Raw genomic sequence first — 16,006 nt, forward strand, 5'->3', positions numbered from 1 at the left:
CTGCAGTTGTTTTTTTCCCCCACCTGTGTTCAAATGACTCTTGGTGAGCAGGCCTGGGGAGAAGTCTCCTCCCCACAGAGCTGGCCAGCCAGTCCACTGCAGAGCGGGTTGTGGCTGGTGTCCGGGCTCTGCAGGACATCCCCACCATGCGTGGCACTATCTCTGGCTTTCCAATATGGAAAGCAAATCTCAGAGTTAAGGTGGGGTAAACCCTTGCAGGCAGCAATCACAGTGAGTAGTATGGGTGCGATGTCCCCGCTTGTTGGGTCAAGGCTCGGGTTTGCCTCCAGCTGAGTGGGCTCTGAGCTGTCACATGCCCAGTCTGTTTGGCCCAAACCAAAAGACGCCTTAAGAATTCTGCAGAGAGAAACTGCATTAGGGTGCTTTGCATCACGTTCTAGTTCCTGATTTCATCCTCACTTTCTACTGCTGTAGCTTCTTCTCAATGGCGACTCACTCTTTATGTATCTTGAAAAGGGTAGGAGTGTTGGCAGACTTAACAGGGAATTTTACAGTTTGAATTTTCAGAGGAAATGCTTGGTCTGGGTGCACAGTCATCAGGGAGAAATAACTGGTGCTGGTTTGGGGCAGGTGAGGGAGCTTCTCCCCATCAGAAAGAGAGAAGCTTGCAGTGTTGAGCAGGGCTAAGAGCAGGCATTTTCAAGGCTGCAGTCTGGAATCAGTGTTAAAGGGAACTAAGTGACGACTAATTCCTCTTGCAGCTTCTCAGTAATCTGTAGTTCAGATAATAAAGAGCTAAACTCCAATCACGCTTTCATGCTACCAGGGTATTCCCACCGGGAGTCACGACATAACTGGTGCCTAAATGGATATTTGTGTCCTTTTCCTAGGCTTTCCCTACACCAAGACCTGTCGCCTCACTAACACCTCGCGGGTGTCGGACGATGGCACTCAGCCTGCTGTTAGCAGCTTTGAGCAAATACTCAGCGACAGTGAGCCCTCCTGGAGGGAGGGAATTCATTTTTCTGTGAAGCCAAGGGAGTTTACACTGAACCCCAGCGAAAGGACCCTCCAATCCCAGGAACACCAGGATATCGAGGTATGGGAAGAGTCCAGCCACACACACTTCAGCAGCGGGTCTGAAGCTTCACGGGAGTGTGGGAGGGCTTTAGCTCTGATGCCAGCTCTGATCATCGTGTGAGCGAGGATCTGCACTGGCGTGGGGCCTCTGTGAGCTGGGTTACTCGGGACGTTCCTGAAGGAGCACTGATTTGTTTCCAAAATCACAAGCTGAAATCATGTCCCATAATGGTCAAGTACTGAAGGCATTTTGGTGTTTTTGAGAGCAATGTCTTTGATTGCAAGTGGGCAGAGGACGGACGAGGACCAAAGGTGGCTGTTAGAGAGATGTCATTATATAAAGCAGTTTGCTTTTCTTCTTGGTCTCATTTCTCCTGTCCTGGGGAGTAGAATGATTTGTGTTCACTGCAGGGATCTCCAGTGAAGGCAAAAAACTCTGCGGCCATGAACTGCCCAGCACCTGCTGGCCCACGCTTTGTCTTCAGCTTCCTGCTGTAAAGCTGAACTCATTCTGTTCAAGTCAGCAGATTTCCACTGCATTTATGTCATTGTAGTCAGATGAAAATTTGCCCCTTAATTTGAACACAGTGCTGCACAGAGCTTTAGTCTAATGTTTTAATTTAGCTGACCTATGCCCTGATAGCAAGGTGTGCTTAACAAATCTGGTATTTGCCAGAAGGCTTTTGTCACTCTTAGAGACTGTGCTCTACACGTGGAGCGGCAGAAGAATTAAGGCAAAATCCTCCCTTTTCTTACCACAAAAACTGGAGGACATCACACGTGAGTCATGAACTTTTGTAAAGAAGAATTTACTGCTCTTCTCTTCCACCAGGTGACCCTGTGTTCCAACACTGTGACGGAATACAACCGGAAATTGCTGGTGGACCTGGAGTGGTTTGGCAAGGGAGTGGCATCACTGGTCATCAAGGCCAGGTACCAGCACTTCCCTGGCCTCCCCCAGCGCACTGCCTTGCACAGGACGTGCTGGCTGCAGCTCCCAAGGAGACGTGTTGTTTAATGACCTCATGTTCTGCCCAGCTGGACATGAGAACAGCAGTGCTTGAAAAGCAGCCTGTGGTGAAAAGCAGCCCTGCTGACAGCCCAGCGTGGTCCTGGGTCGTTTTCTAAAGGGACCAGGAATGATATCATTTATTGACCTGGTGCTTGAGGTGAAGCAAATTTCCCAAGGGCCTCCTCGCCTTCTTCCTGCAAGAGGTGGAGTTGTGCTGGGTTGCAACCAGCCCGCGTTGGCTTGGGGCACACCAAGCAGTCTGCTGAGGGTCAGGGTCTGGTTCTGTTAACGAGGGCACGTGACAGTGGGGAAGTGGCTCACAGCAAGAGAGGTGAGGGCAGGATCTTCAGAGGGGAAATCAGTCCTTGATGTGGCAGGTCAGCTCTAATTTTTCCCCTTCTCTCTGCTTCCTGTTTTGAGCTTTGATGTTCTCAGGCTTAAAGCAAAAGTTGTTCTTGCTCCAGCAGAATTCCATCCTGCTGTGCTGCTCTAGGTGTCAGTTTAATGACAAGAGGGATGCAGTTCCCTGGTGCTGTTCCCACTCCCAGGCAGAGCCATCTCGTCAGTGCCTGGGCTGCCATGTTTGAAAAGCAAGTGCAATTGGGGACAGTCAGTATTTGGACCTGTGGAGTGAAGGACCAGGGGAGTTGTAGGAACTGGGACGGAGTGATCTCCCACTCTGTGGGGCAGGTGATGTCTCATGCCCTCCAAGGCTGGGGCAAACAGCTGAGTTCTCAGGCAGGGTAACAGCACCATGGGAGAGAAGGGAGTCCTTTTTACTGAGACACTAGAGTCGTGTGTTCCTGGAGCCTTACTGAGCACTGATCCCTGTTGGGAAGGCTCCCCCAGAGCTCATGGATCACTGGGACTGTTCCAGGAGTTCTTGCAAACCTTCTTGGGCGAAGGAGGGGCTGAGGCAGCTGTGGGACCAAGTGCTCTGCCTGGGGCACTTGGCAGCCTCTGGGTGCTGCCTCTCAGGTTTTGCCCCTCCTCGACAAGACATGTTTGAGTGGGAGGACTTTAAAGGCAATTTTTCACCGTAGGCCTGTTAAATGTGTATTTGACAGTGACAAAGGTGTTGTGCTCCATTTCACAATCTTTGGGGGTAAACGTTCTCCATTCTCTCAGTATCTCTGATTCCCTTGGGGTCATCTCTTTGCCCAGATGTTTCGTTCCTGAGCTGCAAGTGTACCCCCAAAACCGGGGGATCCATGAGTGCGACCTGAAGGCCCCGTTCGTGAGGAAGTTCTTCATTTGGAATAACACCCACCTTCCTGGCTGCTACGGGCTTATTCCCCAGGTTTGGCATCGCATCCACCTCCTCCTCTGAAATATTATTGTGGAGATTATTAGGGGGGAAGAGGGTTTGGATAAGACCTTGCCGGTTCCTATTCAGTCTTAAAGATCTGCTGAGAACAGGATCCTACCTGAATGTTAGCTTTAGGATGCAGTTTAATCTCTTGAGGAAAGGGCTTACGTTCTAGTCTTCAGGGTGTTTTCTTGTGGGAGATCTTCGAGGGTTGTGAAAAGCTGCTGCATCCACAGACACCAGTGCTTGTGCTGGCAGCCTCCTTGCAGAACCCCCTGAGAATGCTAAGCCTACAATTCTTGGATCTTGTTTGTGCCTTTTACCTTTGTCCTGGGGATTTTTAAAAATGTGTGTAAGTTGCTGTTGGGATGGATGTTAAGGAGTTTGAAGTTTCTTCAGAGGTCCCTCTGAAGCTGGATTTGATTCTGTCCCTTCTAGGAACCCGAGGAGGACTCTCCTGTGCTCTACTCCAGCCCCAGACCCTGTGGGATTCTCCAGCCTCGGAGCGCTGCAGAGATTCCAGTTACAGTTGAAATCCAAAGATTGGGCAAGCGTTGCACCAGTGTTTGTACCGGCGTGTTTGGGGATGCAAGAAACCCACTGGTGAGTGCAAGGGGAGGTGTGTGCCTTCGTGCAACTGGTCCTGGCAGGGTGCACAGTGTGCGGGGATTCTTCCGGGGAAAAGAGGCACAGGCTGCTGTGGAGAAGGACAGCAGGGGCAGGTGGCATAAACAGCTCGTGCCTTATAGGTGGCAATGTCAGTGTCTGACCCAGAAGGTAGTTCATCTAAGCTGGAATTGAGGATCATTTTAATTACTCTTTAAAATGCTCTTAACTTTGGAAACATCTTTTTTAAAATGTTACCTCTCAGCACAAAAGAGGATGTCAGAAGATTTCTGGGAACCTTGGGCTTTCTGTAAAAGAAAGGAAAGCTGGCATCTGAAGAGTAGTTGCAAGGATTTAAGCTTACATTAAAACATGGAAATGGTGATGCCAAATTCCCTGGATGGCACCAAACATCTGAACCTGGGCCATTGTGGCACTGCATGTAAACCAGTCAACAGGGAGGACAGGCAGTGCAGGCTGTGCCAGGGAGCCTGAAGTTTGACTGAGCACTTGCTTTCAACTATCAGATTGCTTACCTAAAGAGAAGAGTTTCTCCCCACCCGAAGAACCAGTTGTTTAACTGTCAGCCTGATCTTAACTAGAGATTTCTTGCAAAGCTTCTACCTTTGGACCAATAATTTGTAGTTTGAAAGTTTCTCTTTACTTAATCCTTTTCAATTTGGAGGTGAATACATAAGCTTTATTTTTTTCCCCCCAAAATCCCAGGAATTCAGCTGGAGAATGGTAGCTGTCCCTAAAGAAATAACTTGAGCTGGGTTGAGCTGTTTAAGCTTTTTTAGGTTTCCCTGTTTGGGTTTGATTTTTTTTTTTTACTCTTTCTTGCCTGCTTTCTGTAACAGAGAACAGAACTACAGAGCCTTGGACGGCTGTCAGCAGTCTACATAAGTCCAAGGCTGATAGAGTTCGGCAGGATCCCAGTGCTAAGGCCTAATTCACAAGCTTTTGGCCTCTTCAACGAAGGTCTCGTCGATTTAGACTTCAGGCTAGAGATTGTAAGTATCTGTGGGGCCGTTTTCCAGGGAAATTGACTGGTTGACATTACAAGCTGCCATGACGTGGTTTTTATATGCATCGGCCTGTGTGAGAGGAAGCGAGATACTCCAAGATTCCATCTGGGTGAGGCAAAAGGAACCTGGCTCTGGAGTGGTTTTAGCTGGGGCACTCCTCAGTGAAATCAGGTGCAGAGATGTTGGAGCAGAAATTCGTCTGGATTGTGTTGACGAGTTCTCCCATAATTTTATGGAAGGTCTTTAGCTGTGTGTGTCACGGTTTTTGAGCTCTGAGATCAAGAGAAACCTGTGGTCCTTTGCTCCTCGGAGAGCATGGGTTTCCCTGTGCTTTCCCTGTGCCATCTACATTTGCTTTGTGCCAAACTGCTGTTCATGGTAGAGAAGAGGGTGTGAGGTCTGTCCTCAGACTGCTGGTGGGGAGGCAATTTTCACACCTGCTGTGGGTCAGGCCAGTTGGGCTGTCCACACAAAGACATGTGTGGGGGTTGTGCACCCCCCCAGCCTGTGGTCTCTGTGCCTTTGAAGAGCATCTTTGGGGACCGGCTGCAGAGAATGGCTGTTTAATATGTGAAGGCTGCATAGGGCAGAGGAGCTGGGGCTGCTCCCCTGGCAGGGAGAGCAGGGCTGCTGCAGCCAGGAAGGGCTTGTAGGCTGGGCCTGGGGCTGGGTGGGATGTCTGCTGGAGGGGGAGATCTCTGAGGGGCTTGAGGTCTGTTCTTCTCCATGCTGGGTGTGTTGAACTTGGAGCTGGTTAAAACCTGATCCTGTGGACTTGTTTGTGTCTGTGGATAAAGCATCAGGCCATGTGGGAAAGTCCAGCCACAGCCTCCTGAGCCAAGGAGGAGGGGCATGATTTTTCCTCTTGCTGCTTTTCCTGCAGTTTGGGGGATAAATGTAACCTTAAAGTGAGGGATTTTTCCAGGACAGCTTTCTCGAACTACACAATGAAATTCTGCCTTCCACCTCTTCAGGGAGCAATGCACCTTGGCTGGGTGGGCCTGGTGTGTAAAGGATGGGCTTCACGTGCTCGTTCCAGGGCTGGACCTGCAGAGCTGTGTCTGTACAGCTGTGCTGGTGCGGGGCCTTTCCTCCCTCCTTTGGGCAGCTTCCAGCTCTCTTGGCCAATCTGTGAAGCCCATGAGAAACCAGAGGACACGAGTTCTTAGGAAGAGTGGGCCATGCCCACTGAGCACATGTCATCCAGTTTTCCCTCTGCTTCCTTCTTTCCTGCTCTGCCATAACCATTTAGAGGTGACTTTTCCAAAGCAGAAGGCCCTGGGGCACCTCTCTACAGCGGATGATCAGTGGGAAGTGAGGGCCTCGGTCCTTTAGGGGACGTTGAAAAGCATTGATGGCCTCTTGGGAAAGGATAGTTTGGTGTTGGGGTTTTGCTCAACTGGTTTTGCGGAGATATTCTTCAGGCTCTCAGCAGTGTCCTCCAGCTGTGTGGTTTCTGGAGTGGGATTTGAGCCGTCATGACTTCCTCTGGCCCTGAGCCTTTGTGAGAAGCCAGGAGAGAGAAAGCAGCTTTCCTTGGCACACACTCCAGAGAAGGACTGGGGAAGGAACACTCTCCTGAGGATAAGCGTCCCTTGGGTTGGGCAAAACTGGGTTAATTAGGTGAGAGTCTGTTAAAGGAGGGGAAAATACAGGTTGTGTAAGCTCTGCTGTTCCCCAATACTGCAGCTTAAATTTAGGGAAATTAGGCCTTTAGGATTTTTATCCTCCCCTCTTTAGTCTTCTCCTTTTCTTACACCCCATAAGAGACCAGGGTGTATGGTTTCCATCCTAAATGCACATTATGCGTGTCTTACAGGCTTGTAAACCTCACTGCTATGTTATTGAACCCAGGGAAGGAGTGATCCCCGCCAGGGGTGATGTTCATGTGACTGTCACAGCAACCCTGGATGACACTGGGGTTTTTGCTGATGCTCTCCAGCTGTTCATTGGGAACAGACTTTGGACCACCTCCACCCTCCTGGCTTTTGGCACTGGCACCACAATTGTCACAGACAAACCATTTGCCCCGGAGCTCAACTTGGGATACCAATTCAGGTAGGAGATCTCCCACTCCCACCTCTCCTTCTGTCTCAACAAGGAGCAGTTTTGCTGTAGTCCTTCAGGCACGATCTTCTTCAGTGTTCAAAGACCCTGACTCCTTCCCTGAAGGCAGAGATACCTTTAGAGACATGTGATGGCCAGTTGAGCGTTGCTAGGTACCCTCAAAAACCACTGAAAGAGAAACCAGTTGCTCAATTGCCACTGAATTGCCTTCAGTTCTAACACATCTATGTCCTCACTTGGTCAAGTAATGATCTCGCAGGCTCCCCCAGAACAAAAGGTTCCCAAAATGGCGCCTGGATGAGGCGGGCCCTCCGTGTGGCTGCGGGACCAAGGGAAGATGGCATCGCACCCTTCCCTTCCAAAATGGCACCTGCCAGGCAAGCAGGGGCCCTGGGAGCAAATGGACAGGAGGGTGATGACCCCCCTGGGAAGGCAGGAGCCCGCAGAGCAGTTCCAGAGGCAGATGGAAACTTGCTGGTTTGTGTGGGGCCTGCAGTGCCGCTGCCAACGCTTCCTCACGCTGCTCGTGGGCTCTGCTGCTGCCCTGCCTGCCCAGGACTGATGCTTGTGCGGGAGGCCAGAATGTTAGGGTGCCCTCTCAGGTGCATCACCTCTGGGTTTGACCGGCAGCCTCAGGATGGCCTAAAATATTAGCGAGGCAGCATGATCAGAGGTGTTTGAAAAGCAAAACTGTTTTCATTAAGGTGAAAATAAGAAGCCATGCAGAAAAAAGAGAAAAAGCTGTGCCGAGTGCAAGGAGGACCTTTGCACTTGCTACAACACCCCAAAAATGCCCTGAGGATCTTCCTCTATTCTCTTAAGCATGTAACAATCCAGGCCGGATTCTTGGCATCCTGCCCAATAGAAATAGGAACAGGGCTTGAGGCACAGTCTCAAAGATCCAAGGGCTGCGTCCGTCCTGGCACAAGGCCAAAAAAGGTATCAAAACCTCTGGTTTTTACCTCATGAGTGAAACAAAGAATGGAACCCAAATCCTTCCCTTAAATGGAAGCCTCCTTGCCACTGTGGGGCTGCAAACCCTACCAGGTGAGGTACACTTCTACACAGGACCTTGCTCATTTTTCCGTTGCCAGCAGAGTTTGCAAAGTTCACTTCAAAACAGTTTCTGATTGCGAAATGAAGTTTCTACAAATGACCACCAGTGCAAAACCAAAGCTTCTATGAACGAGAGAGCCCCTGCTCCCCTGGTTTCCTCTCCTAGAGCAGACAGATGATTTCTAGCAGCTTGCTGGGATCGTCCAGAAACTTCCTCCGCGCTGGCTTTTAAAAATGCCTGCAATCATACCCCCGCACACAAGGGCCTCAGGTGCAGGATCTCAAAGATTCAATAACAGTTTCGGGTGCAGATTAATGCAAAATACAGTAACAGTATGAATCACCCCAGAACACACATTTTGGAGGAAAACACCAGATCCTGTTAGCCTGGCCTGGAAAATGCTACATTACCATTAGAAACATATTCCTCCTTGCAATAACGACATCAGAAGGGCAGCTTATCAGACACTGTTCCCGGTCCACATTAAGAGCTGCAAATGAAGACGGTCTCCAAGCTATTAACAGCTCAGAATCCTCATTGGGAGCAATCTGATGACCAGGACAATAGCTTCTCCCATACTATTTTCCATTCTGGTTTCTCTTCTAGCCTCCTTCCCTGTGCTCATCAGTTCAGACTAACAGATGGGGGCCACCACTTCCATCAGCTCTTCTGGAAGGTGGAATGTAACAGGCCAGCTGGGAAGGAGGGCCAGAGCACCTCAGCCCACAGTAGCCCCAAGGCCAAACGTGATTCCCAGAGGCGCAAACGTACGGCCCCCGTGTTTGGGCTGGAGCCGCTGTCAATGGACCTGAAGCCAGGAGAGTCTGTGGACTTGGTGCTGCCAGGCTTCTCCCGCAAGGCGCAGGTGAGGTCCCCACCACGGGCTGAGCTGGGGAAGCATCAGATCCCCTCCCCTGGGCTCGTTCCACAGTCCCTTGACATTTGCCTGGGGAAATGAGCCTGTTTGGCTCCCTTTGTGCAGCTCACAGTCAAAGCTCAGGGGCTGAGTCGTCTACGCTTTCTGCTGGAATCACTATCATTAGTGGCACTGGCACGGCAGGAAATGTTCTGAAACAGCCCTGGAATCAGATTGATGTAGCAGAAGCAGTAGGAGGCCTTTAGGTGCCACTTCAGGCTCCTGCTAAGATTCATCCAGCTCTGCTCAGATTTTCCAAAAGCAGCATGGTGCTCTGCTTTCCCCTCGGAGAACCACAGAACATCCAAAGCCATGTGCTCCTGTTTTGCAGTTTCCCAAGAGAGCTGAGAGGGAAAAAGTTGAAAAACGTCAGCAGTCGTGTTGGACTCTAAAGGGGAAAACTGAGACCATTTGAATTTCAGTCAGGGAAACATTTTCTTAAATGAGGCTTGTGCCAAGAGTGGGCTGGTGGGAAGAGACAGGAAGGACTCAAAATCATCTGGTTTAGACTTTTTGAGAGCATTTTGGTGCTCAGGGGTTGATATCTATGTGTTGAAAATGCATGTTTGCTGTGTCTGTGTATCCCAGAGAGCAGAACTTGGCCTGCTGGCTGCAAGCGGGAATGCCCAGCAGCCCAGCTTGCCTGCACAGGCAGCAAGAACCCCTGGAGAGCCAAGGTTGGCTTTTAATACTGAAACCACACTGTGAGTCAGTGCTGGTCATGTTTTGAAATATTCCCCCCGCAGGCCCGGCCCCCCTCCCCAGGGCTAGCTCTGGAGAGGCTTTGGAGGAATATCTCCGAAGGGACAGGACAAAAGATTTCAAAAGAGGCTCTTACCCCCAGATTATTCCAAGTCGTTTATTCCTCAAAGGGGTCCAGGGGCCGAAAGAGAGAGAACAAAGAAATCCAGGGGTCTTATCTAGTCTCCTATTTTGGGAGGGTCCTGGCATTCAGCCAATTAGGTGTGGACATGTAGGGAGGAAATTCCAGAAGGGTCAAAAGGCGAGAGACCATTCCCCTAAAGAATTGCAAGGTTTCTCCAGGAGGAAAATGCCTTTGAAGCCCACAGTCAACAGGCACAACCTGTCTGTGTTTCCATCACTTTCGGGGAGGTGATTGCTGTAATCAGTTGATGATTCTTCCTTGCTGCTTTACTGGCGCTTTAAATTCTCTTTGTCATCTTCCTTTTTTAGGGATTGCTGTGTTCCTTCTTTTGCTTTTCAGGTTTGCTTTTGTTCCCAGTAAGGCCACAGTGTTTGGTCTCCTCTCTTGCTGCTCTGCCTGCATGACTGTATCCCCCAGAACTGCCCTATCCAAAGCTGACCTGCTAGAAAGGAATTTCTTCTTCCCCGCAGGAGAATGTGCTGTTATGCTTTCAGGTAGCCCATTCCCTCCGTGGAACACGACTGCATAGCTGTGTGCAGGCAGAAATCAGCAGGTTTTTGGCCCTGTTGAATATGCAGATGATTTGGTTCAGGTGCTCTTGTCTCCATCCTGCCGGTGCTGACCTGCTCGGCCCTTCCTTCCCACCAGGCACTGCCCTACTGCCCCTGGCCAAAATGCTGGAGCCAGACAGAAGGGATTCAAGTTCACCCTTGGGAATTCTGTGCCTGTACCTCCACAGCAGAAAGGGCTTTGGAAAAGGGGTCAAGGAAGGACGTCACCAGGGCATGGACAGGTCTCCTCTTGTCCTGTTTCCTCAAGTGGCAAAATCATGGTTCCATGTCTTTCCTGCAGAATCTTCAGGGGGTGCAGGTCTCCATGGAGAGCTCACCTTACTTCCAGCTGGCGGGCCCCAGTGATGCATGCCGTGCCGTGCCAGGAGGCGCCATTACCGATGTGCACGTCCACTTCACTCCTGACGAGAACAAGGTGAGACTGGAGGAGCCAAAACACAGAATTATCTCCAAAGCCATTGTTGTCCCTGCACTCTGGGTACAGCCCATGCTGTGAGCTTGGCTCCAGGCCGTGGGCAGGCAGCCTGCAGCCAGTCCCAGCTTGGCATGTGCTGTCAGGCCCTGCACCCAGGCCTGACAGGCCCTGCTTCCCCTCGCTGCACATTCCTCTGAGCATTCCCAAGGGAAGAAAGATGCCCAGGGAACAGTAGGCAAACGGTAGAGGGGTGTTGATAGATGTCTGGCCATCTCTAGGTATAGTGGAAGGGGTTTCATTATTCTGCAAAGTACTAGAGGAACAAAGAGGTCAGAGAGCTTTCCGCCTTCCTGACGGGCAACAGCTTCCCTGCCTCACCCGGGGCTGGAGCAAGGACGGTGCTTTTTCACACCCTCTGTTCTCCAGCCTTGCGGCTGTGCTGTCCCAGAGCACAGCTGACCATGATACGGCTGCAAGGCCAGGGCAGAGGATGTGCTGTGCCCGTGGGCCCAGCCTGGCACAGGCACACTGAGCTCTAGGTGCCCTTAGTCAGCAGGAGCTTGGTGAGCTGCAGGGGACTTGGACACCTGCCTGAAAGAGCTCGTGTAGGGCAGGTACAGCCTGCAGGCAGGCAGACCTGTGGGCCCAGAGCCGGTGGCAGCGACACTGCTGCGGCTCTGTCTTCATGCCTGTCACTGTGGTTGCTCTGTCAGCTGGCGCCCATTCCATGCCAATTGTGCTTTTGCGTGCAAGTTTGAACACCAGTGCCGAGGCCCTGGCAAGTCTGCTCTCAGCGCTGTGATCTGGAGGCTCGTTCATACAGAGGGGTTTAGGACATGGCATGGAAGGGAGGAGGCCTTGCAGGGAAACAAAGAGAGGCTCTTTGCAACAGCATCCTGCTACCTCTTAGCACTGTTCTTCTCGTGACTTGGTTGGAGAGGCAAAATTAGAGGGGAGTTCTGAGCAAACAGATATTTCTACACCAGGCCAGAGGTCCAGGATCTCTTTGGGTGCAGCTGTTCTCTCAGTTTCCTTTTGCTGCTTAGATTCAGTTTAACACTTTGTCCTATTCTCAATCCGTGGGAATATAGTAACCTAAGGAGGAATGTCCTGTGTTCCCTAGCTCCATGTTCCTTAGAAGGGACTTAGGAATTATTTAACATCATTAAAATTGAGAGTAAAAATTATGGTGGCCCTGGGCACTTGTCTGTATGACCCAAGTGACACAAGAGCTTAATGCCACTGAGATAGGTTTTGCAAAGTGCACTGCTGCCTTTAAAATGTGAGATATTAGTAGAACTTATTGTTCATTTGGGGGTGGAATAGGTAAATTGATACCCTTGAAGGGATATAGGAAATGGCTTTTCTTCTGCCATGGAGATGGCACCAAATGACCTGTGCTGAGACAGTTTCTTTTCCTGCAGGTTTATTCCCATGAGCTCGTCTGCGTCAGTGGAGAGGAAAGGATAGTTGTGCCAATTCGGGCCATCCCTGCCCGAGCTATCCTGGACTTCCCAGACGAGCTGGACTTCTCAAAGTGTCCGGTCAAGGGCAGCACCCGCAAGAGTCTGCTGATTCAGAATTGTGGTAGTGTGGCAGCTCATTACCAGCTGGGCACCGAGAGGTGAGGCAGCTCATCTGTCCTTGTGCAAAACACCTTTGGGGGATAACAGAGTTGGGAAAGAACAACAAAAGGAACCAGAGCATGGGAGCTGCTGCCCTGCGTCGCCGGCTGGAAATGGGCAGGATGGATGACATCTGCTCTTGCTTTCAGTGTTCTTAGCAGGATGCAGCCTTTGAGCTTTCTCTGCCCCAGATTTCCTGGGGGGTGCTGGAACATGTTCGTTGCTGGCTTGCGCCCTCCTGAGCACAAGCAGCTTCTGAAATGGGTACTCACCACTGTCAGCCAAACAGACCCATTCTCTGGGAGGACACAGGCACATGGCTTTCCAGTGGTGCCTGCATCAGATGCCCAACATGAGCTGTGTTGCAGGCAGCCGGTGCAGTTCCTGTTACTTAAAGCTGATCTGATTTCCCTTGTCAGCTGAGGGCATCAGTCCCCTCTTCCGTTCCACGATGAACCTTTGAAAGCCGGTTTAAAAATTTCAAACACGTGCTTTAAATCTCTGAATAAGGTCGTGCCCCCTTTCATTGAGATCTCATTTTACATATTCTGAAGTTCCTGTGTTTCTGCTGTTTTTTCATTTTGGTTTGTGTTAAATGTTTGCCAAAAGATCATGAATTCTTCATTGGGAACTTTCATAAATGTCAAGCTCCTCCAAGGCCTATCAATACACCACATGCCCATAGGCATAGGCACAGGTGTATTAGAAACATGAGACATTTAGTGACTATGTGAAAAGCAATTGGGCTGATTTAGAAGATAAAAGTATAGAATAACTTTCTCTAGAGGGGACCTCTGGAAATTGTCCGAGCAAATACGCTGCTCAAAGCAAGACCAGTGTCCGGGGATTGCAAGGGGCCATTGGGAGATCTGGAGTTGTCTTTAGATGCCATACAAGGAAACAAACATACAAATGGACTAGTTAAAAAGCCGAAGACGACCTATTAAAACCCCTCCATGACCTTATCTTTTCTGCCTGTCGGGTGCAGTAGTGATTCATTGAAAGGGTAGATCTAACAGGATGAGAACTATCTTAAGGAACAGCTGACAATTAACTCACTATATTGCTCTAATCAAGCCATAAAAGGCCAAAATTTATCCTGCCAGCCCCATCTCTTGGCAGTGGTTTTCATTTGGTTATTATAGCGTCAGGGATGTCTCCTTCACAGTCCTTCTTATATGTGGGCTCAGGGAACAGCTTAGTGATGTTGACTGAAATTCAGAGGAGTTAAGTTTAACTGTAGAGCTTGTGTCCTTGGGTCTTGGGGAGCCAGGTCTATATGAGAGATGACTGCTCCAGCAGGAACAGGGGAGTCTGGTGGGTACAGCCTGGGGTGGGATGTAGGAGATGCAAGGGCTGATTTGCACTCAGTTTTTCAGCCCTGACAACTGAAACTTGGCTGGATCCTCTTCTCCTGGTAATTTGAAAATAAGAAGATATCTTCTTTCTCACGCAACCCCTGAGGTCACTCCCAGGAGTGTTATTCGCATCCTGCCATCTGAGGGCAGGAGTATGTAACATGGGGCAGGAGTGGGAAGGGAAGGGAAGGGAAGGGAAGGGAAGGGAAGGGAAGGGAAGGGAAGGGAAGGGAAGGGAAGGGAAGGGAAGGGAAGGGAAGGGAAGGGAAGGGAAGGGAAGGGAAGGGAAGGGAAGGGAAGGGAAGGGAAGGGAAGGGAAGGGAAGGGAAGGGAAGGGAAGGGAAGGGAAGGGAAGGGAAGGGAAGGGAAGGGAAGGGAAGGGAAGGGAAGGGAAGGGAAGGGAAGGGAAGGGAAGGGAAGGGAAGGGAAGGGAAGGGAGTGCTGAAGTGTGGCCAGGGACTCCCTTAACTGGCAGCTTCTCTTTCTGGCAAAATTCCTGACAAAACAATAAGAAAAAAATCCTGTGCCTTGCCCACACCAGGCACCGATCCCCCAAGCCCCAGCAGAGACCTGCAGCAGTGCTGGCTCACCCTCGGGGCAGATGTGGGAGCTCGTACAGTAATCGGGCTCCGGGGCTGCTGGGGCCTTGTCTTTCCTCCTCTCTCCCCAAAGTCTCACATCCAGCACATAAACATTGCTGGCCCAAGGCTTCTCCATCAGCCACTAGTGATGTTCTCACTAGTGGTAATGGAGCAGGTCAGGCCCATAACTGCAGCAATAGGTCCTTAGTGAGCAGAACCTGAAGCAAGTTCATCAGCTGTCACTACTGACATGAATGAAATTCAGCTTGCCAGATGTTCTCTATATTTTTGTGTGTGATAAGTTCATCACCAAACTCCCCAGAACACCCTTTCTGTGCACAGATTGACCACCAGCAAAGCACTGAGGAACTTTTGTTTCCTCAGTGGGGCTGTGGAAGAGCACAAAGCCCAGCAACTTCTGGGCAGAAGCACATTTCACCTGAGCTGTCCCTGAGCATCAAAGCACGGAGTCTTGTGTTTGTCAGGCAAGAACTGTTCACCTGGTGACCAATCCTAATTGCTCCTGTTACATCCAAAGTGCACCAAGACATTTGCGTAATTATTTCCAACACATTGCGCAGAGTTTGTCTGGTGAGCCAAGCAAACAGTTACCAGCCTGGATGACAACCCAGGGCCCCAGACTGCACTGCTGGTAAATACACAAAACCCTCCTGTTCTGCCTCCTCGATGTGCTCCTGCTAATGGTGCTTCATATGGCTGGGATTGGATCCTTCAGATTGTAAATGGCATCCTCTGTTTGGGTCTTGTTTCCATGTCACTGTATTGCTCTAATCTGCATTTGCACTCTTTCAGAGTTTTGATTGCTCCTTTTTGTAGAGCAGCTTTCATTGAAATGCTGACAAAATGTGCTAATTCAGGATCTTTTCAAGGTAAAATAAACCAAAGAGCCACGCTGCAAATTCAACAGTAGTTATTCCGTGGTCTTCAAGAGAAAGTTCCTTCTCCCTGTCTGATTCCTAGGCTGTAATCTCACAAGAGAGGTAGTGCCCTAACATTTGCATCTCTTGAGAGGAAGTTTATAGGTAGCAGGAAATGAGAAATTCCTGAGGCAGTCAGCGTCAAGTTATGCATGCAGATAGCTCTTAACTCTCTCTGTGCTTTTCACAAACCATTCTCTGATGGGATTGCTGGCAGTCAGAAGGCTGGATGCAGAGTATGGGGGAGATTAGGTCGTTTTATCCCACAGGATCTTCTGAGGGCTGGATCTCCTCAGAAGTGGGTCAGTAGCTGTTTCTGATCCTGGCTGTTCTGTCTGTCTTGGCCGTAGTTTGTTTGCTCCCTGCTTGCCCAAGTGAGCTGAAGTGACCTGCACTGCAGAAAGAATGTCATGGCCAGAATTCCCCCCAAGTCCTGATCCTCTCTTTGTGTTGCAGTCCTTTCTCCGTGGTTCCAGCCGAAGGAATTCTGGGCCCTGGTCACACCATGCAGGTGACAGTGGGATTTCACCCGCTGACGCGCGGTGACCATTTCGGGTCCCTGGTGGCGCGCTGCATAGGTGAGTGCTGGGCAACG

At 50.3% G+C, this 16,006-nt stretch overlaps 1 protein-coding gene across 1 annotated transcript in view; it reads left to right on the plus strand.

The window, feature by feature from the left end:
* Nucleotides 1-16,006, plus strand: part of LOC136296104 (hydrocephalus-inducing protein homolog) — a 149,024-nt gene that overhangs the window by 76,743 nt on the left and 56,275 nt on the right. The window contains 3 exon segments of the mRNA XM_066194928.1: nucleotides 3,801-3,965; nucleotides 4,829-4,981; nucleotides 6,816-7,054. Of these exon segments, the coding sequence (XP_066051025.1) occupies nucleotides 3,801-3,965; nucleotides 4,829-4,981; nucleotides 6,816-7,054 (557 nt within the window).

The sequence above is a fragment of the Chamaea fasciata genome, unplaced genomic scaffold (genome assembly GCF_029207755.1).
Source record: "Chamaea fasciata isolate MVZ Bird 193981 ecotype frontalis unplaced genomic scaffold, bChaFas1.0.hap1 SCAF_12, whole genome shotgun sequence".
NCBI lineage: Eukaryota > Metazoa > Chordata > Aves > Passeriformes > Sylviidae > Chamaea > Chamaea fasciata.